The following is a 22,426-nucleotide window of genomic DNA, read 5'->3' as shown; positions in this document are numbered from 1 at the left end:
CTCGGCCCATAGGTTGGTCTGGGGCCACTGGATAGATTTCTACGTCCTCTACCCTCATTTGTCAAGTCAGAAGCCAATGAGATCCTCTTAACGCCTTTAGAAAACAGAGTCTTGCTGTTGACAAAATCAGTATCTCTAAACAAATGAAGCCACTAAGAACTAGCTTTTATGCATAAATATATTCAACCTACATATAAATCTTTCTTTCATCCAGTGCAGTCAGGTCATCCAATTCCATTTTACAATGGCTTTGTATGTGCCCCTATAAATGAAAAGTCTAGAATTATAGTAGGATTAGGTGTTTTGATCCAGGCATTTTGACTATTTGTAAAATTTTAAAACCTGTTATTTTATATAGTACATTTAAAAATGTGTAAAATATTAATACACTTAAATTTCTTTTAATTCATGTGCTAGATCTAATTACAGATTTCTGACCCTTGAGCAGTCTTTATTTGAAAAACTTAAGTTACACTTTAGGAGACAAGAAGATTGAATTAATTTTACAAAAGAAATGCTCTCTAAATATTTTGTCCTGTGGATGTACCAGAATTGGGGCTTGAACTCAAGGCCTTGTACCCTTGTTTAGCTTTCTTGCTCAAGGCTGGCACTCTTGCATGTGAGCTACAACTCCACTTCTGGATTTTTTCTGATTAATTGGAGGTAAGAGTCTTTTGAATTGTCCGCCAAGACTAGCCTCAACTCTCTATTTTCAGAACTCAGCCTCATGAGCAGCTGGGATTATAGGTGAGAGTCATTTGTGCCCAGATTCCTAAATGTGTTTTAAATGATCTTAACAGCTATCAAATTATTTTGGCACCTTTATTTGCTCTTCCTTCTATAGGGAATGAAGGAAATAACCCCACGCCGTATTGCTGAAAGGAACTAGAAGAAATTATTTTGCTAGTACATTCTAGGCATTATAATGAATTTTTGATAATCAAGGTATATTTCCATCAAACTCTTATAAATAGTCCATAACAAGTTTGAAATCATGCCAATAGAAATAAAACAGCAAATAATAAATGATCAAAATTATGAGCAGGGTACTAGTGGCTTATGCCTGTAATCCCAGCTACTCGGGAGACTGACATCTGAGGATCAAGTTCTGAATCCAGCCTGGACAAGAAAGTCCACGAGACCCTTAACTCCAATTAACCACCGAAATAGTTGGAGGTGAAGCTGTGGCTCAAGTGGTAGAACACTAGCCTCGAGCAAAAAAAGTTCAAGGGTCCCTGAGTTCAAGCCCCAGGACTGGTATGCATGCGAGTACACACACATGCACAAGTACACACACAGGATCAAAATCATTAGCAGAAGTATTTCTTTTTTTTTCTTTATTGTGAAAATACTGTACAGAAGGGTTACAATTACATGGGCAAATAATGAGTACATTTCTTATCAAGCATTGTAGCCTCCTCCTTTGTTTCCCCTTCCCATCCCTTCCCATCCACCAAAGTTGTGGAGTTCGTTTTCGACATAACTTGTACATCTCATTGTTGCAATGGGTCCACCTGTATCCCTATTTAAACGATTTGTTTTTCCCCTTCCCCTCCACAAATTATACCAACATCAAATACAGTGAAAGCAGGGGTTATACCATGGGGGAGGGACATACAAAGCAACAGAGAAATAATCTTATAAATGTGTTAGACACAATCGCATGAAAGAAAAAAAAAACATTTGAATACATGTCTTAGGGTTCATTTCCCTAACATCAACTTATCTGACCTTTTCTAGCAGAAGTATTTCTAAACAGTCAGTTTTATATTTTGAAGATATATTTAATGAAGAGTTTTAAGGCGGTTCTCTCACTCCCTCCACCTCCATTCTCCCTCTCCTCTCCCCCTGCATCTCTCCATCTCCTCTCCCTCTCCCTCTTCCCCACTATCCCTTGCTCTCTTCTTCTCCTCCTTTTAGCTCACTTGCACTTTCTGATCAGTGCAAAACTATTTCCGGCAATGCCTTTTGATTGGCATTTGGTCTTGTAAATTAGATTGCCTTATTCTAAGACTGATAAAAGGGTAATATAGGGGCTGGGAAGGTGGCTCAGTGGTAGAGCACTTGCCTTGCAAGCCTGAGGCCCTGGGTTCGATTCCTCAACACCATATAAGCAGAAAAAGCCAGAAGTGGCGCTGTGGCTCAATTGGTAAGGCACTAGCCTTGAGCTGAAGAGCTGAGGGACAGCACCCAGGCCCAGAGTTCAGGCCCCATGACCAGACCCCCCCCAAAAAAGGGTAAATATAATAATGTAATAGTTAAGAATTTTTGATACTCAACACCAACTGACAGCCAATGGAAAACAACTTTTTACAACCCACAAGTCTAAATCATGACAAAAATGTTACTCATCTTGGATGTTCACAGATTCGCTATTGGGCAGCCCATGACAAGGAAGCAGCAGCACACCGGGTTCAAGTCCCCAGCCAGGAGTATTCAGCCAGGCTGGAGAACCTCCTGCCCGACACTCAGTACTTTGTGGAAGTCGGAGCCTGCAACAGTGCTGGGTGTGGACCTTCAAGTGATGTGATTGAGACCTTCACCAAGAAAGCACGTGAGTGTCATTTGACTGCAGATCTGTCAATCATGATGCAGACCCACCCAGCACAGCCATTTCCTGCCTAGCTATCTAACCACATCTGGTGTTAGTGATCTCTTTTATACTTACACAAGATTTTTTTTTTCATACTGAGACTTGAACTCAGGGCCTTGTGCTCTCACAGTGTTTTTGCTTCAGGCTGGCATGCATTCTACCAATTGATCCACTTCCCGAATTAGGAGTCTCATGGATTTATCTGCTCAGGCCAGCTCCAAACTTTGATTCTCAGATCTCTGCCTCCAGAGTAGTTGCTAAGTCATAGATATGAACCACAAGTGCCTGGCTACACAAGATTTCTTTTTTTTTTAATCATTGTTATCTATTATAGATACTAAAATAATGTGAAGAATGCCTTAGCCATTTAATGTATACAGGTCCATTATAGCAATAAAATTATCACTTAGAATTAACAGAATTATCAATTAGAATTAACAGAATTATCACTTAGAAAGTTCTCACTTCAAGCTGTGTATCACACTTAACTTGGCTGCCTTCTATAATTATTTGTTTTAATAGTTTTGAATTCTTGTGGGGAGAGGAATTCATGGACAGCCTATGAAAGATAATAGCTGCTCATTTTTCCATGCTTGATTTAGACATCTTCGTCATTGCACAGTGTCAGTGCAAGTTAGCTATTATAGTATTATGCTTGTCATCTTACTACTATACTGTCTCAACCTTTATATGACAAGACCATCTGATCTTGTGCCCATCCTAATGTGTTAAGCTTAAACTTAATAGGTTACTTCTTGAAGAAATGTGTGTGTGTGTGTGTGTGTGTGTGTGTGTGTGTGTGTGTGTGTGTTTGTGCTGGTCCTGGGACTTGAACTCAGAGCCTGGGCAATGTCTCTGACCTTTTTTCTCAAGACTGGTCCTCTACCACTTGAGCCACAGCAAGACTTCTGACTTTTTGGTGGTTAATAGGAAATAAGAGTCTCACAGACTTTCCTGCCCAGGCTAGCTTGGAACTGTGATCCTTAGATCTCAGCCTTCTGTGTAGCTAGGATTACAGGCATCTAGCAGCCAATGAAATATACTTAAAAGGAGAATTTTTATGCAGGACTCAGAAACTTTTCCTAGAAATCCTCAATCATGATTACCACTAGGGTTATAAAATTTATAAAATGTCCTTGGAGACAGAATCTCTTAATGAGGTCACAGAAAGCAGTGGGAAGATTTTTGGTATCAAATATGAGTTTGAGATCTACTCTGACTTCCTTAATGATAATAGAAAAATTATGGGGTTGGGGATTTAGCTCAATGGAAGAATGCTTACCTTGTGAATTCAAGGACCTGACTTCAGTCCTCAGCAGCACACAAACACACAAAATGAGCTTACCTCTAACTTAATTATCCTTCACATGTATCCATTAATCAAAAATGAGTTAAAGTGCTTACAGTGGCTCATGCTTGTAGTCCTAGCTACTCAGGAAGCTATCCCAGGCAGAAAAGTTCAAGAAACTCTTATCTCTAATTAACTAACAAAAAGCTGAAAGTGAAATATGGCTCAAGTGATAGAGCACTAGGCTTGAGTTAGAAAATTAAGGGAGAATGCCCTGGCCCTGAGGTCAAGCAGAGAAAGCAGGAAAGCTAACCAATAAATGATCTAGTATTTGAGCAGGGAATTGCTAATGGCTCTCCAGAAGTGGGAATGAAGACAGAAGTGGGAATTTTTCTGCAGGTACAGTTGAAAACTTCCCACTTATTTGGACATGAGTGTTGGACATGAGAAAATAGAAGACTGAGCACCAGCTCTTGCCTTCACATGCTGGGAGTCAAGGTATACTGTCTGCACAGAGTGGGAAAGACTCCCAAGAGGCAGATTAACAGGGACATGACCAGTATTCCATCTTGATTGTACTGTATCTGAGAAGTCTTTCATTCAAGTAGAAATAGACAGTTGGGCACCTCTGTATAAAGGACAAAAAATAAGGGCACTGGTGACTCACACCTATAATCCCAACTTCTCAGGAGGCTGAGATCTGAGGATCACAGTTCGAAGCCAGACCTGGAAGGAAAAGTCCATGAGATTCTTAACTCCAATGAAACACCAGAAAATCAGAAGTGGCCCTGTGGTTCAAAGTGGTAGAGCTCAGGTACAGTGCCCAGGCCCTGAATTCAAACCCATGACCAACAAATAAATAAAATAAAAGACAAGAAAGAGATTGAGGTACAGCTACAATTGTGCGATTTAAAGCTATGATTTAAGTCCCTACGGAAGTTTGACAGAGCATCTGAGAAGAATGTTCAGGATAAACTATCCAGGTTGAGTAGAAAAATATAAAGCCGGCTCAGGAGGATGAATGAGAAGGAACAGCAGGGGAGACAGAAGAAAAATCCATAGAATAATTATAAACTTAAAAGAAGGTCAAATCTGTGCTATGTTTCACAGATTTAAGTTTGAAAACAGTGAGAACTAAACAGATTTGGCTCAGTGGAGGTGAAAAATAGTAGTTTTTATATATTAAAAAAAAAGGACTAGATTTGGTGCTGGGCACCAGTGGCTCATGCCTGTAATCCTAACTACTAAGGAAGATATGAGGATTGCAATTCCATACCTTCCAGGGCAGGAACGTCTTCCAGACTTTTATCTCCACTTAACCATCCAAAAGCCATAAGCAGAGCTGTGGCTCAAGTAGGAGAGTGCTAGCCTGGAACACAAAAGCTTAAGAACAGCACCCAGGCTCTGAGTTCAAGCGCTAGGACCGGCACACACACACACACACACACACACACACACACACACACACACACAAGAGGAGAAAGCATGATGGGGAGAGAAAGAAAGATGGTCCATTCCCCCACTTCCTCCAGTGTAGTAAAGTCTTGCATGTACCCACTCAGCACACTCTTCAAAGGCCAATTGCTGGCAGCATGGTTATCACCAGCATTGCAGTTCCTGATGCAGTGAATTCTGCAGAACTAAGGTTGGAATTGGTGACCACTGCTTGCATGCCTTGCTTCCCACAGCTCCCAGCCAGCCACCAAGGATCATAAGTTCCATAAGGTCTGGTTCACGTTACATCATCACCTGGGACCACGTGGTTGCACTGTCCAATGAGTCTACTGTGACAGGATACAAGGTAAGTAAATGACAATTCGCCTCTCCTCCTCACAAAGCTGAATTCTTACAGCTAATCATCCCTGTGCCCATCCCTGCCATGTCAGTGAAGCTCACTCAGCTCTTTCATTCTGCCTGGGTACGCAGAATCAGATGGCCTAATTTCATGATAAATTTTGAAATGGGAAGATCGGCTTAAGTGAATTTTAGGAGAAAGCTATGTCAAAGGAGTAAGATAAGCAGAATAACTGTTTTGAAAGAATAGTGTTGTTAACTTGAGTGCTGGTAGCTCATACCTGTAATCCTAGCTAACGCAGGAGGCAGAGATCAGTTTCAGACCAGCCTAGGCAAAAACATTCACAAGAGCCCATTTTCAATCAACTAGCAAAATGATGGGTTGGATGTTTGGCTCAGATTGTAGAGTGCCAGCCATGAGCAGAAAAAAAAATCTAGTGAAAGATAAGGTCAAGGTCCTAAGTTCTAACTATAGTATTGGTTTGGGGTGGAGGGTGGGGGTCGGGGAAGGAATACCTTAAAGAGGAGACTAGAATTATTATTACTTTTTAGTGTGCTGGGTCTTAACCTCAGCAACACCCTCCCTATTTTGCTCAAGGCAAGTACTCTACCACTTGTGCCACAGCTCCACTTCTGGCTTTTGTTTGTTTGGGTTTTTTTTGGCTGGTTAATTAGAAATAAGAGTTTCATGGACTTTCTTGCCTAGACTGACTTCAAACTGCAATCCTCAAATCTCAGCCTCCTGAGTATCTAGGATTACAGGCATGAGCTACCAGCACCTAGCAAAAGTATTTTTATTTTAAAAAAATGATACCGGATGCCAGTGGCTCATGTCTGTAATTCTAGCTACTCAGGAGGCTGAGATCTGAGGATCACAGCTCAAGACCAGCAAGGCAGGAAAGTCTGTGAGACTCTTCTCTCCAATTAACCACATGAACACCGGAAGTGGCGCTGTGGCTCAAGTGGCAGAGTGCTAGCCTTAAGCTGAAGAGCTGAGGGACAGCACCCAGGCTCAGAGTTCAAGCTTTAGTACACACACACACACAAATACACACACACACACACAGTTAAAACGTAAACTGAAAGCATGAAGGGTTTTTAGTACTGGGGTGTTGAGTCCTTAGCATGCCTTGGTGAAGTGTGTGTTTGGCCTTCAAAGGTCCTCTACAGGCCTGACGGGCAGCATGACGGCAAGCTGTACTCCACGCACAAGCACTCCATCGAGTTGCCCATCCCCCGCGATGGAGAGTACGTGGTGGAGGTTCGAGCACACAGTGACGGGGGAGATGGAGTTGTGTCTCAAGTAAAAATTTCAGGTAAGCCATGGATCAAGGCACAGGTCAGTCAAGTACCTGTGAGCCTGCTGTGCTATACAGCCTCTTGAGAATAAAGGTGGTGCTGATATATCAGTGTCAGTGTTGCTCTAAGTAGATTTGACATATCAAGAATACCCTATATTTGTGTGTGTGTACACGTGTGTGTGTGTGTGTGTGTGTGTGTGTGTGTGTACCACTCCTGGGACTTGAACTCCGGGCTCAAGTGCTATCCCTAAGCTCTTCAGCTCAAGGCTAGCCCTGAGCCACAGCTCCCTACTGGTTTTCTGGTGATTAATTGGAGAGAAGAGTCCTGCAGGCTTCCTTGCCCAGATGGCTTTGAACCAAGATCCCTAGATCTTAGTCTCCTGAGTAGCTAAGATCACTGGTGTGAGCTACCAGCACCCAGCTATTTCTTGTTTTATTTCTTGGTCACAAAAGTTAATCTCCAGCTATCACATACTTGTTGTTTATTATCTAGGCATCAAAGAATAGTTGGAAATTTTCAGTTATAGGATGATTAAGTTCTCAGGATCTCATGAACTTCATGGATGTGGTAGGTATGTTAATTAGATTGTGGTCATCATTTCACAATGGTGTGTATGTGTATGTGTGTATAAAATCATCCATGTTGGATACCTTGACTATATTCAATCTCTATTTGTCCATTAAGTATTTTAAAATAAAGATATGTACTTCAAATATAAGTCATTAAAAGCAGCAAGTAATAGTAGACCATATTTGAATAGTATTAAAATTTCTTTTATACCAAAAGGAAAGAGTATTTTTAATACTCTTCTAACATATACACATCTTTTATCTCTCATCGACACAGGTAAGTACAGCAATAATATGTTTTTTCTTTTCCTTAATTCTCTTGTTTTTTTGTCTATTTTTTTCTTGCAATCTGCATTTTTCCTGGGTTAATTTCAAATATACATTTCAGGCAGAAATTTCTTCTCTGTTTTGAAACATTCAAATGTTTTTTTTCTATTTTTATACTTATCTGATCTGCATGATAAGCGTTTCATTGAAGTTGATACCAATTTAAATTCTTTCTTGGAGATTATGAAAATATAAGAAGATGCTAAGTCAAAGATATGAATCATGACTTTAGGTAAAAATAGTGCTTTATATATAAACAGATGAATATGTTCTTTATGAAGTCAATAACAGATCCCTTAGCTCAGTGCCACAGAATGTAATAACTGACATACTAGTTTCTGTTATATGCAAGATTTTTGTGAAATTTACCGTAACACAAGTTTTTTCCAAATCAAAATTTATTGTATAATACATTTGAAATATTCATCTTCAGTTTAAATGTTATTATTTTTCTTCTTGTATTAGATTTTAGAAATTATAGAAACACACAGTATTAGGATTTTTTTCCTATTATAAATACCCTAGTTTCAGTTACTATTCAGTTGAATTTATTTCTAGTCCCTGTATATATATATATGTGTGTGTAATCTTCTGTTTTAACTTCTTCTGAGTAAATCATATCAATTGTTACAGATCATTTCCTTTGCCTCTTTAAGATTTTTTACTTTCCACTTATACTGATATTACTAACTGATATTCTTCCAGGCAAAAAGATGAAATGTATATCTACCCATTCTGAGTTTTTCTAACCTAGCTAACACTTCTCTGGGACATTTTTATAATCTTTCTGCAGGTTAAATGGAAATACAGAGGAAAAGAATTTTTATTTCTACGTTAAATTTCTTTTAAAATATTCATATTTTTATTATCATTGTATATAAGTGCTTTTCTCATCACTTCAATCCACTGTTATACTCTTTTCAGTCATGATTAATCGGGTTGAAGAAAATTCTGACCTTTGGTTAAAAGCAACTTCATTTTTGTTAAATGATACATTATTTTTTTTCCAGATAAATCTCAAAATGTCCCCCAGGGCTGGGGATCAAGTGTGATCCTCCTCCCTCTGGCCTCCCACATGACTGAGATCAAAAGCACATACCCTCCCCCACTTCAAGCTTGCTGACTGAGGTGGGGGTGTGGAGGGGGGGGGGTCTTGCTAACTTGTGTCTAGACTGGCCTGGACGAAAACCTCTACCTTCCCACGTAACTGGGAAGACAGGGTTGCATTATCTTACCCAAATACCACCCTTATAAAACAATCCTTCATCTGTTTCTTATGGGGAGCAGAGCCTGGTTTCTAAGATTTGGCCCAGTAGTTTGCAGGTAGAGATGCTGCAGGGATGACTAACATCAGTGTGCTTATAATTCCCGAACTGTTGACTGTAGCTGGGAATGCTCTGGTTTATAGCAAGAACTAATACCTCACTATGGCTGACTTCTTGCTTCCTACAAGATTTCACTGAGAGTTTGGACTGTAAGAGCTGCCCCAAAGCACATTGTAAGGCATATTGCCACCAAACACGTGTAATAGGTATAACTTTGACACTGGACAGTCTAATGTTAATAGCCTATGTGTAGAAAACAAATCGCAATACATTTTAAACATTTTTATTGATACGATCAAGGTGATGTACATGGGGGTTCTATGTCAAGTAAAGAGTACATTCCTTTTCAAATAATGTCTGCTCTTCCCTCTTTCTCTCCCAGTTTTTCCCTACCATCCACACCCTGCAATATGTTTTTAAAAAGCAACTTTACTAGCCATAGCAATCTGTCATTCCACTTCTCTTTCACTTGATAGATTATAAATAGATAAATTATTAATAAATTATGTAACATATTATTCTTGGTTGAAAGTCTACAGTGCACATCGAAGTAAGCCAGACACCCTCAATACTTCATCACAAACATGTCTCATAAATTTGATATTCTTTTAAAACTCTTGTTGTTATATATTTTAGGTTCTAAATTAAGACAATATGCAGGTAGCTAGAATGGTTTGCATATAAATTTAGGCTAATTTGTTTTATCTTTAGGCTAATTTATTTTATATTTGCTATCAATTTTAGACTCTCATCAAGGATCCTTGAGAAGCATATGTTTAATTTTTTGTGTGCCAGTCCTGGGACTTGAACTCAGGGCCTGGACACTTTCCCTAAGCTTTTTTGCTCAAGGATAGCAATCTACCACTTAAGTCACACCTTTACTTCTGGCTTTTTGTAGGCGAATCGGAGTTAAGAGAACATTTTTTGCCTGTGCTAGCCTTGAACTAAGGACCTCCTGAGTAGCTAGGGTTACAGGCATGAGCCACCAGTGCCTAGCTGAATGTTTAAATTTTTATCTATGAACATATGTACTATATTCTCAGACTTTATCCATCCTCTCTCTCTCTCTCTCTCTCTCTCTCTCTGTCATCTTAACAATCCTGGGGATTGAATTAGGGACACCCTTACAAAGCAGGCATTCTAACATTTGAGTCAAGCCCCTTTTTGCCTCGGTTCTTTTCAAGGTAGTGTCTCTCGTTATGCTGGGGCTCTCCTGTTCTGTGCTCCTTATGCTGAGACTCTCCTACTTGTGCTTCCTCGAGTCACTTAGAGATCACAGAAGCATACCACCACATTCAGCCCCTGTTTGAGGTGGAGTCTCTTGAACTTTTGCACCAGGGCTGGCCTTGAACCATAATCCCCTGATCTCTACTTCCCAAGTCCTTGGGATTACAGGCTTGAGCTACCACTCCCTGCTGATTTTCCTTTTCGTTTTGGACAGAGTATAAATATTATAGCCAAGCCTAGGAAGGGCTTTAATAAACTTTTTTTTTCCTGGAGGTCAAGAATTATCAATTGAAACTTTTAAGGAGGAAGTACCAGGATCAGTTTTTTCTCACTTAAAAAAAATCATTCTGGTAACTCTACAAGATGTGGGGAAGGGGAGGGAGATTTAAGGAGCCGAGTGACAAGGTTATTGCTATGGGATGATTAAAAGATGAGGATGCCCTCTACCAGAGATAGTGGGTGGTAAAAATCGAGGGCAGATTCTTAAAGAACAAGGCATCTCTTCCATTTGATTTCAAGTTACTCTATATTCATGTTGTCATTTTTATGTCTTCTAATAAAATCTGTAATTTATCCTGATGATACTTCCCAGATGATGTCATCTAAACATTTAACCTACTGCTTTTGGTAACTCCAAGCTATTAAATGAAACTATATAACCAAAGCTACTGACTGGATCACTATGATGGAAAACAGATTTAGTCTTTCTGCTTTGCCATCTTCTGTCCTGTAGAAGTATAAGCATACATGAATATATGTGGAGTGCTTTTAAAAAGTGTTTAAAAGAAAGGAAGGAAGGAAGGAAGAGAGGGAGGGAGGAAGGAAGAGAGGGAGGGAGGGAGGAAGGAAGGAAGGAAGGAAGGAAGGAAGGAAGGAAGGAAGGAAGGAAGGAAGGAAGGAAGGAAGGAAGGAAAAAAGAAGAAAAGGAGAGGTGAAGGAAAGAAGGGAAGGAGAAAGGGAGAGAGAAGAGAGAAAAGAAAAAGTAGGTTTGTCATTGTTACAAAATTAAACCCTGGAAATTAATCATAAATATAACTAGAAACCTTTCATGCTATAACAATGGACTATAAAACACTTAAGCAAGGAAAGTGACATGTCAACAGATTCCAGTGGTCCATTTGCTAGCACTTTAGGGACCTGCATTAGTGATTTATGAAGGAACATGAGGTCTGAAAGTACTTCCCATATTCAGGTAACAAGAGGAGCCAGTCCTTGTTTTAGATCATTCCCAGTAAAAAAAAAAAATGTTTTAATGAAGCTAATGGCATTTCCAGGGGCTGTTTGTATAGAGAAAACAAAATAATGTTATAAAATAGTAATTTTTATTGTCTTTACGAAGTTGTACTAAGGAGTTTCAATTCAGTATGTCAGTTTGTGAGTATAATGCATCATGAATGTATTTCAAGCATATGAATTTCTCCAATCAGTGGTCTTTCCTCTACAACCTTCTGTACCAAACTCTGCATACTTGACTCTCATCTCTTTTTCTATTTTTTTCTTTTCTCTGGTGTGTGTGTGTGTGTGTGTGTATGTTAGGGTTTTTTAAAAAAATTTGATGTATATTTTTATTGTAAAGATAGGGTTACAGTTACATGAGTAAGGTAATGAATACATTTACTATGGAGTATTGTTACCCCCTCCTTTGTTTTTCCAGTACCATCCCTTCCCTCCCCACCTCCCCAACTCCTTCCCTCCTTCCCTTCTCCCCTCCACCCTCCCCCCCCCCGCCATGCCCTGTGTTAGGTTTTTGACTCAAGGTTGACACGTTACCATCTGAACCATACCTCCACTTCCATCTTTTTCCTGGTTAACTGGAGATAAGGTTCTCACAGACTTTGCTGCCCCTGGCTTCAAGCCTTGATCCTTAGATCTCAGCCTCCTGAGTACTTGGGGTTACAGGTGTGAGCCACTGTACCCAGCTTCATCTCTTTTTCTTAAATGTGTTGGAAGGTAAAGTACCAGTCCAGAGTCACATGACCATGAGATGCGGGAAGGACTTAAGTACTATACATGACAGAGAAGTGGTCACACAAAGGGCTGGAAATGTGGCTTAGTGGTAAAGAGCTTGCCTAGCGTGCATGAAGCCCTGGGTTCGATTCCTCAGTACCACATACACAGAAAAAGCCAGAAGTGGTGCTGTGACTCAAGTAATAGAGTGCTAGCCTGTAGCAAAAGAGGCTCAGGGTCAGTGCCCTGGCCCTGAAGTTCAAGCCCCAGGACTGGCATAAATAAATAAACAAATAAACAAACAAACAGTGGTCAAAGGAATAATAATAAGTCTCAAAGGAAGGTGTCTCAGCTGTTCCTGGAGGTGTTGTGCTCTCAGCAAATCAGCATCTGTGTAGATATTTATTTATTATTCATTTATTAATTTATTTATTTGGGGGGGGCAGTCCTAGCGTTTGAACTCAGGCTCTGGGCACTATCCTTGAGCCTTTGCACCTTTGAGCCACAGCTCCACTTCTGGCTTTGTGCTGCCTAATTGGAGATAAGTCTCATGGACTTTTTTTGCTTGAACTGGCTTTGAACCGTGAGCCTCAGTTCTCAGCCTCCTAAGTAGCTAGGATTACAGGTATAAGCCTCTGGCACAGGGCTCCATCTTGACTCTTTGCTGGTGATATTTTCCTTGTTCTGGCCTCTGCCACCACTCAGGACCACAGGTGAGACAGAGGCTGCAGACTAAATGTGAATTAGAATGGAAGAATCTTGATTCTTGCATGGGAAAAAAATGAGTTGTAATGTTTACTAATTTCTAATGGAAATTTGACGTTTCTTTGTGTGAATTTAAACAAGAAAACACTGCAACCGATTATATTCCCAGCTATTCTTGGATCTCACTTCAACTACCGAGATATGATTTTACAAATACTCTTCAACTTACTCCTAGGTCTTGGTATGAACCAGGATTGAAAACTCAGACTGGTCTGAATCCAGAGCAAGAGGCATAGGGGTCTAGGCTAACAACTAATATTTAACTAAAATAACATTTCATATTAAGGAGTCTTGAAGGTCCAAGACTCTATTTAATGTGGACGATGAGGTCTTAGAGGAAGAATGTTTCTGTCTCAACTTTAGTTCATCTCAGCACCACCCACACAGGCACACACCAAACCAACACTAGAGCTACAGTGAAGTAATCCATTCTTTGTAGATCATTCAGCCATTGCCTATTTAAATTTGATTAATATTAGCCTTAATCTACATACACACACACACACACACACACACACACTATAAATAGGTTACTCACATCTCCCTTCAATCCAGGATTCCATTCAGGGGTCCACACTTTTAGAACTATATTTTCCTCATTTGTTGCCTAGATTTTTTTTTTTAACTCAGGGCCTGCATAAAACTGTCAGTGAGCTTTTTTGCTCAAGGTTGGCACTCCCACTTGAGCCACAACTCTACTTCCAGCTTTTGGTGGTTAATTGTAAATCAGAGACTCAGCCTTTTCTGCCCAAGCTGGTCCCAAGTGTGACCTTCAACTCTCAGCCTCGTGAGTAGCTGAGATAATGGGTTCATGCCTGGTTCAGGAACATTTAATGGGATTTCCTGACACATTACCTGTTTTTTATCTTTTGGATGATGATATTAGTGAATGGCCAAGATTAAGAGCCAAATATGTGATATATTTCTAGCAAAGCAATATAGAGAATTATGTATTTTAATTAAGCATGCATGAATATATGTGGAGTGCTTTTTTTTCTTTTTTTGCCAGTCCTGGAGCTTGAACTCAGGGCCTGGGCACTGTCCCTGAGCTTTTTGCTCAAGGCTAGTATCCTACCACTTCTGGCTTTTTTTTTTTTAATGTGGTACTGAGGAATCGAACCCAGGGCTTCACGCATGCTAGGCAAGCACTCTACCACCAGGCCACATTCCCAGCCCTCTGTGGAGTGCTTTTAAAAAGTGTTTGTATACATCCTAGCCAATTAATGTTAATGATATAATTAAAAGTAGCATTCATCAATGTAGTTATTTTGGTATTATTTCTTAACCACATTTTAAAAATTATTTAGTTTCAAGTTTTTTTCTTTCATCATACTTGATCTCTGTAAGTCACCTCCAATTTTTTTAGAATGAGATAGTTGATAACTTCTAAGAAAGCATGGCTATTCAATATTTGAATATTTTATTACACTAGCGGAAAAAATACTGCTGCATGACAATGTCTGAAAGACAGAGACCACAGATATTTTAGGAACATGGTCGCCTCCTGCTGAATCATTCATAAACATTACTCAAAGTTATTTTTAAAATGTATACTAAAATGTGAGAACCAATTAATCTAAATAGTAAATGCTTAAAATAAAAAAAGAAGCAGGAAGAAAAATGGACACAAAAAGGCATCGTGCTTCTCAGGATAGGAGGATCAGACTGCTTAGCCAACCAAGATAGAAGTACCAGACTCTATCACAAAACAAATTAGAGGAAAAGGGGGTACGAGGAAGGGATAGAGGACTTGTCTAACAAGAGCAAGGCCCTGAGTTCAATTCCTACTACTGCAAAGAAAAGGAAGGAAGGAAAGGAAGGAAGGAAGGAAGGAAGGAAAGAAGGAAGGAAGGAAGGAAGGAAGGAAACTAAAAGGATTCATGATTTTAGTATAAATAAGAAGTCATATGTGGTTCTAATATTACATAAACAGCCTGACCCATTGTGATGACGAGATGTACAGGACACTATATTGAAAACGAACTTTACAATGTCAGGGTGGGGGGTGGGGCAGGAGGAGTTGGGGAGGTGGGGAGGGAAGTAGGGGAAAATAAAGGAGGAAGTAACCATGCTCGCTATGAAATGTACTCATTACCCTACTCATGTAACTGTAATCCCTCTGTACAACATTTTTACAATAAAATAAAAAAATTGAACTTCAGGGAGAAATCTGAATGATAAATCAAATCAATTTAATGGACAAAGAAATAAATAAACCATGACAATGTTACTTGAACTGACAATGTTATTTGAAATAACAGCCATCACAATCATCACAACTAACATCTTCCCAATGTGCTTCCCATGTGCTTGCTGACTTTATCTGCTGAGAGTTTTTGAGAAAGTTTTGGATTTTATAAATGAAGGATATTCTGTGTCTGTGTGTCTGTGTGTGTGCACGTGCGCACATGCGAGCATCCTGGTTCTGGGGCTTAAATTCAGGGCCTGGGCCTGGACCCTGAGCTGTTTTACTCCAGGCTAGTGCTTTACCACTTGAGCCACAACTTCACTTCCAGGTTTTTGGTGATTTATTGGTAGTAAGAATCTCACAGTGGGGCTGGGAAGGTGGCTCAGTGGTAAAAGTGCTTGCCTTGCATGCATGAGGCCCTGGATTCAATTCCTCAACACCACATAAGCAGAAAGAAAAAAGCCAGAAGTGGCGCTGTGGCTCAAATGGTAGAGAGCTAGCCTTGAGCTGAAGAGCTGAGGGACAGTGCGCAGGCCCAGAGTTCAGGCCCCACAACCAGAACCCCCCACCCAAAAAAAAAGAATCTCACAGTCTGTGCTGGGGCCAGCTTTGAACCTCTATCATCAGATCTCAATCTCCTGAGTAGCTATGATTATAGGTGTGAACCACTAGCTCCCAGCAGACATTCTTTATATGTAGTCACTACCAGTGGTAGTGACTTAAACCTCCATACATGTAAAAATAAAATTGATATAAAGGAAAAAGTACTACACCCATAAAATATATTTATCTTTTGTTTCCTTATGCTTTCATTGACTATATTTTTCTGCTAATGATAGAAAAGCAATCATTAAGAAGATTGTTCATGTCTGGAAACCCAAGTGGTTCTGAGATTTTCTTAATTGCTTTGGTTTGCTTATTGCTACTGCTACTGGGACTTACACTCAGGGCCTCTTGCTCTACACTGGTTTCCTGTTCATGGCTGGTGCTCTACCACTTGAGCCAGACCTCCAGCTTTTTGCTGGATATTTTGGAGATAGGGTCTCACAGAATTTTTTTTTTGCCCAGGCTGGTTTTGACCTGCAGTCTTCCAAATCTTGTCCTGTGAATAGGTAGGATTACAGGCATGAACCTCTGATTCTAGCAATTATTTTGTTATTTGAATTGAGACTTTTGATGATTGAACATAATTTTTTGCAGCTCCTTGAAGCCACCTGTTATTATTCTTTTTTCCCCCTTTAGGACTGAAAACTGTGTTTACTTACCATGTCTTTTAAATAAAAACAGATTTTAAGTCTTTTAAGTAAGTAAACAAATCTTTTAACCACTGTATAAAAGATTTTAAATAACTAAATTACATTTGAGTATCATTACAAAGGATAATAAAGTTTTTACACTTTTATAGAACTTCAGAGTCAGTTAAAGAAGTGGAGAATAATTTAATTTTCTTACTCTGAGTTTTAAAATTCTTTTTCACCCATCTGTCAAATGAAGCTAACTTACTGAAAGTCTTAGGTCATAAGTATTTTAGAGCTCCATTAACTACCATTTTATTTATCTAATCCCTTAAGGATTGTATCTACATCACATATTAATTTTGTTCAAGGGAATTTTTGAAACAATAAATGTTTCATAAGGCAGAATAAATAATAGTTAAGAACATAAATTCCAATTTATATCTGAATTTTGTGGACTAATTCCCTTTGTGTCAAAAGTGAGAAAATTAGTCTGACTTTCAACTATTATCAGATTGCTTGGAACTACAATCAATATCTCTGTAGTATTCTTCTTGAAATAATATTTTACTGAAGTTTGAGCTTAATAGAATGAATAATTTGGTACGACTGAGGGCATTGTTGCCAAGTAAAACATATGTATTATATATGAAGCAATAACAAAGTTCTTTAATCACTGTAACTTTGGACAAATTTTTTGTCTTTATAATTAATGTGTAGCTAATGTAGGCCAAAATACTTATCACGGCTATTTTCCTTATCTTCAGCAGTTAACTAATAAATGGTGCAATAGTAGTACAGGAATAATGTGTTCCCATGGAAAAATACCTTCATATATTTTATTGTCAATTGTTATATCATGTTAAAAGTACTCATCTTTGGTTTTTAAATATTTGTGCATGGTTTAAAGATTGTCAAAACATGGGATACATTTTTCACAAATTTCATTTGTATTTGTTCATTTTTTTAAATGCTGTAGCTCTATCATGGAATATGTTTTGAAAACACATATGTTCTGTAGTCAGTGTACAATATGTCCTTCATGGCTTATCCTCAACTATTTTTAATTAGGCAAAATGCAACGTTATAAGCATAAAACTAAAACCTGGGCATTGATTCAAGTCACAAACGTTTCTATGTGGCTCTTTTCCCAAGTAATAATGCCTTTCTGACATTCGAACAACTGTGTTTGAAATATAGTCTAACAGAATGTGTTTTGTGTCCTATAAAATTTATGGTCAAGAAGATGATGATAAAACATCTCGTTCTATTTTAGGGATCTGTATGTTTTTCTGCTTCTAGAATGTTCTTTGAATTCATGAAATGGGAATGAGTCTTCCATAAAGGTTAACTACAGCTTTATATTGCATTAATATAAAGAAATGGCTTAAAATGAAAGCGTTCTTTGTTTTTTTTTTAGAAATAAAAGCTTATTATTGGTTAGCTTCCCCCACTTTTTTGGGGGTGGTGGTGTCGGTTCTGAGGCTTGAACTGAGAGTTTGAGTGCTGTCGCTGAGCTCTTTTGCTCAAGAATAGCTCTCTACCACTTCAGCCACAGCTCCATTACAGGTTTTCTGGTGGTTAATTAGAGATGAGACTCTCCTGGACTTTCCTGCCCAGGTTGGCTTTGAACATTAGTTCTCAGATCTCAGCTTCCTGAGCAGCTAGGGTTGCAGGTGTGAGGCTGGTACCAGCTACTTCAGCCAGATATGTGACAGAAATCACTTCCAAGCAGACCAGACTGTTCCCCCAAAGGAGCCACATGAAACTCAATGTAACTTCCACTCGGGGCCCACAGCACTGCCTGGCAGAAGCTACATGTGTCTTCCCCAAAGGAGCTAGTATTCTAAGAAAATCTAATCTCCTTTCCTAGAAGTGAGGAATGATCTCACCACAAATACTGGCACAATAAACACACACAGATATGTGTTTCCCAAACATATTTCATCTTGCCTCTCATTTTAGGGCTGGTTATATAAAATGGACTCTCTGTAAAGGCTCATTGCAGTCAGCTTCATTGTACAGTAGGCCTTTATGGGCTTCATTTTCTTACTTTGAAGAAGACATTGTGCCCCACCATGACCTTGAGCATAGATGCTAAAACTAACAACAAATCAACTACTCAGATTGTGTTAAAGAAGAATGGAGAATTCAGCAAATCTGTGGGAAGATCTGTTTGGCTTACTTTGGGATTTCTTTTGTAGATACACAGTATAAGAATTTCAGAAAAAAATAATACCCAGAGCCTATTAGAATCTTGCTCTTTCCAAAGAGCATCTTTCTGTTGAGTTTCAGTAACCTTCCCAATAAAAAGAAAACTCCTTGTCTCCCCAAAACCAAAAGAAGCAAAACAATAGGTGAAACATTTGGGAAAGAGGAGGAAACGGGGGCAGTATTCATGTATCTCTTAGTAAACCCCAATAAGCTATGTTTCTAATGTAGGGTGCTGGTGGCTCACACTGTAATCCTAGCTTCTCAGGATGATGAGAGCTGAGGATCTCAGTTCAAAGCCAGCCCAGGAAGGAAAGTCCACAAGGCACTTATCTCCAGTTAAATATCCAAACAGCTGGAAGTGGAGCTGTGGCTCAAGCAGTAGAGCAGTAGCTTTGAGCAAGAAAGCTGAAGAATAGTGGTTAGGCTCTGAGTTCAAGCCCCAGGACCAGCACACACACACACACACACACACACACACACACACACATACAACTGGAACTAGGTAAGGTAAAGGTAATGGAAGGAGAGTTTTCTGTTTGCTATCATGGAAATGTAGAGTGGGAATTTGAGGTGTCCACTTAGCCTTAATTAAGGTTACTAAAAATTGATCCTGGTAACAGTTTAATCTATTCTACAAATTCCAGTCTCCCACTACAAATAATATTCTTACAAACAGTTCTAAAGCAAAATGCAAGATTATCTAATAAACTGGCTCTGGTTTTAGGTGAAGTAATCACTGGAAAAGAAATTAAATGTAAAGCTGATGCTGTTGGCCAGGCCTGTAATCCTAGCTCTCTGGGAGGCTGAGCGCAGGAGGTTGTAGTTCAAAGCTAATTGTGGACATGTACACAGGACCCACTCCCGACAAATAGTTTGGCATAGTAGTGCATGTCTGTCATCCAATGGAGACGAAGGTAAATCCATGTGATCCTCCCAAGTAAAGAAGCTGTATGTAGTGGCATGAGCCTGTCATCCTAGCTACGTGAACCTAAAATAGGTGGATTAAGGTCCAGACACAGGCCCAAGCAGGAAAAGTGAGATCCTATCACAAGATAACAATTGCATAGCGGGGGCTGGAAGTATCGCTCAGTAGGGGAATGTCTGCTTAGTGAGCACATGGCTCTGAGTCCAGATCTTAGTACCATCAAAAAATATTAAAATGAGAAATTAAATGTACTCTTTTTGTTTTGTGTTTCCTATTGGTCATGGAGCTTAAACTCAGGGCCTGGGCATTGTCCCTGAGCTCTTTTACTCAAGGCCAGCACTCTACCACTTTGAGCCATAGCACCATTTCCAGTTTTCTGGTGGTTAATTGGAGATAAGAGTCTCACAGAGACTTTCCTGCTTGGGAAGGCTTTGAACTGTGATTCTCAGATCTTAGCCTCCTGAGTAGCTAGGATTACAGGCATGAGCCACCAGCGCCCAGCTAAATATTACTTTTAACATGAATTACCAAACTCATGAAATTTATTATGTGCATATTTATGTGTATGAATAGGATAAAGACTCACTAAATACTCAACAGTATTTTTAAAATAAACCAAATTTAATTTCATATTTCAAATTCATAGTTCACGGGTCATTTTTACTGTGTACTTTGACCATATTTTTGTGTGTGCTGGTACGAGGGCTTGAACTCAGGGCCTGGGTGCTGTCCCTTAGCTCTTTTGCTCTTTTACTGGTTAATTGGAGATATGAGTCTCCCAGATTTTACTGCCCAGGCTAGCATTGAACTGAGATTCTCAGATCTCTGGTAGTTAGGATTGCAGGCATGAGGCACTGGTGCTAGGCTTAAATTGTTTTTAATGTTTTATTCTCAAAAATACCAGCTGTGTAAATAGTAAATCCTCCATTTTAGAAAACAAGGCACACAGCTCAGAGAAAGACGGTGCCTTGGGAGAGGAGAGACTGTATACTCAAGTGAGTGACAAGATTCAGAACCCTGTGATAGAGTTCTCTTTAACCCCAAATCTCACTAGGAAAATGTCACTCATCTCTAAGTTAAGCCAATTTTAAAAGTCCTCATAATTCTATGTATACAGAAGGATGAGATCTAAAGATTTTGGTTCAAAGCCAGCCCAGGCTTCTTAATCTGCCATTAACCAGAAAAAAAACCAGAAACGGAATTGTGGCTCAAGTGGTAGAGCGCCACCATCCTCAAGTGAGAAAAACTCCCCGCACCCCACACACAAAAGTCCTTATCATTACAGTCTCACTTTTCCCCAAAATAATATCATGTGTTGAACATGTGTTTGTTAGCCAGGAGGCAATTAGTGTTTACTTTTATATTTCACAGCAAATAATTGGTCATCACTCCTTTGCCAATGTTCACACCTTTCTCAAAGATTCACTTTGGTAATCTAGCCTTCTCTAACAGAGAAAGAGCCAGAGTCGTCAGAAAAGAACAAATACAACTGCCAGGATGGGCTGCCAGCAAACCATATATCTCTGCCAAAAATCAAGTCTATTTTGCTTGGCATCTGGGTCCATAATTACTGAACACATAGGAGCAGCAAGAATAGCAGCTTTTACTGAATTGAAAAGGCCCATAAAGCCACTAGTACTTACATGATCAAGCTCTTAATGTATATTTATAAACTTATGTCAATTTTAGTGATCACAAGCTGGGAGAAATACAACAAATTTGTTTGCAACTTTTATGGCTCAGCGCTTGCTATTCTTCAATATAGTATGGTTTTCTTAGACTCATAGACTCATGACCCTAGTGGGATTTATAACACAGAACCCTGTCATTTTGAACAGAGAAGTTCATATCCTTTAGCTGTCCAGTAGCCAACAAAGAACAGCAGTGCTAGAACTGGGTTGTGAGCTCATGCCTATTGATCCTCCTAAATGACAGTTTGTTCTAAACAACCATTTTCACATATCTAAATTAGATATTATGACTGCATTCATCCACCCGTCCACTCTCCATTTGTTCCACTCCTCTTGACCTGCACACACACACACACACACACACACACACACACACACACACACACACCAGCTACAAGCTACAAGCTGTAGCTTCCTTTTAAAGTGTAAGTTGTTCAAAGGAGTCACACCATTGGAATCATCACCTGAATATACCATACTTTAGCTAATATGTTTGGGTTTTACCCTCTTTGTGATACAGGAAAAAGAATTTATAGGGTGGATGACTTCATCCTGCTTAATATTCGACATGTATGTGAACAGAGAAATGTACGTTCAGTATATATCATGTTAGTATTAGAATTATTCTGGATACCAATAATATGAGGTCTATTTTATTACATATAAAACACACACACACACATACACACACACACACATATATATCCTCCATGACTATGTAGAATCCACATATTGTATTAAGTGAAGTAAGCCAAGCCCAAAGATACATAGGTCCCATGGTTTCCCTTATTTGCAATATCTAGTACATGTATGAGTCAAGCAGAAAAGGTCAGATAAGGTGATGTTAGGAAAATGAACCCTAAGATATGTATTCAAATGTGTTTTTTTCTTTCATGCATTTGTTTCTGCTTTGTATGTCTCTCCCCCACAGAATAATCCCTGCTTTCACTGTATTTGATGTCGGTATAATTTGTGGAGGGGAAGGGGAAAAACAAGTCGTTTAAATAAGGATACAGGTGGACCCGTTGCAACAATG

The 22,426-nt window shown here is 39.2% G+C and overlaps 1 protein-coding gene across 1 annotated transcript in view; it reads left to right on the top strand.

Annotated features, from left to right (window-relative positions):
* Positions 1 to 22,426, top strand: part of Cntn1 (contactin 1) — a 122,761-nt gene that overhangs the window by 97,380 nt on the left and 2,955 nt on the right. Inside the window, exons 20-22 of the mRNA XM_013018742.1 lie at positions 2,368 to 2,554; positions 5,570 to 5,682; positions 6,835 to 6,991. Coding sequence (XP_012874196.1) covers positions 2,368 to 2,554; positions 5,570 to 5,682; positions 6,835 to 6,991 — 457 coding nt within the window. The remainder of the gene's footprint in view (positions 1 to 2,367; positions 2,555 to 5,569; positions 5,683 to 6,834; positions 6,992 to 22,426) is intronic.

This window comes from Dipodomys ordii, unplaced genomic scaffold (genome assembly GCF_000151885.1).
Source record: "Dipodomys ordii isolate 6190 unplaced genomic scaffold, Dord_2.0 Scaffold42, whole genome shotgun sequence".
NCBI lineage: Eukaryota > Metazoa > Chordata > Mammalia > Rodentia > Heteromyidae > Dipodomys > Dipodomys ordii.
The sequence above is the reverse complement of the archived record's forward strand: the minus strand, read 5'-3'. Positions and strand labels throughout refer to the sequence as shown.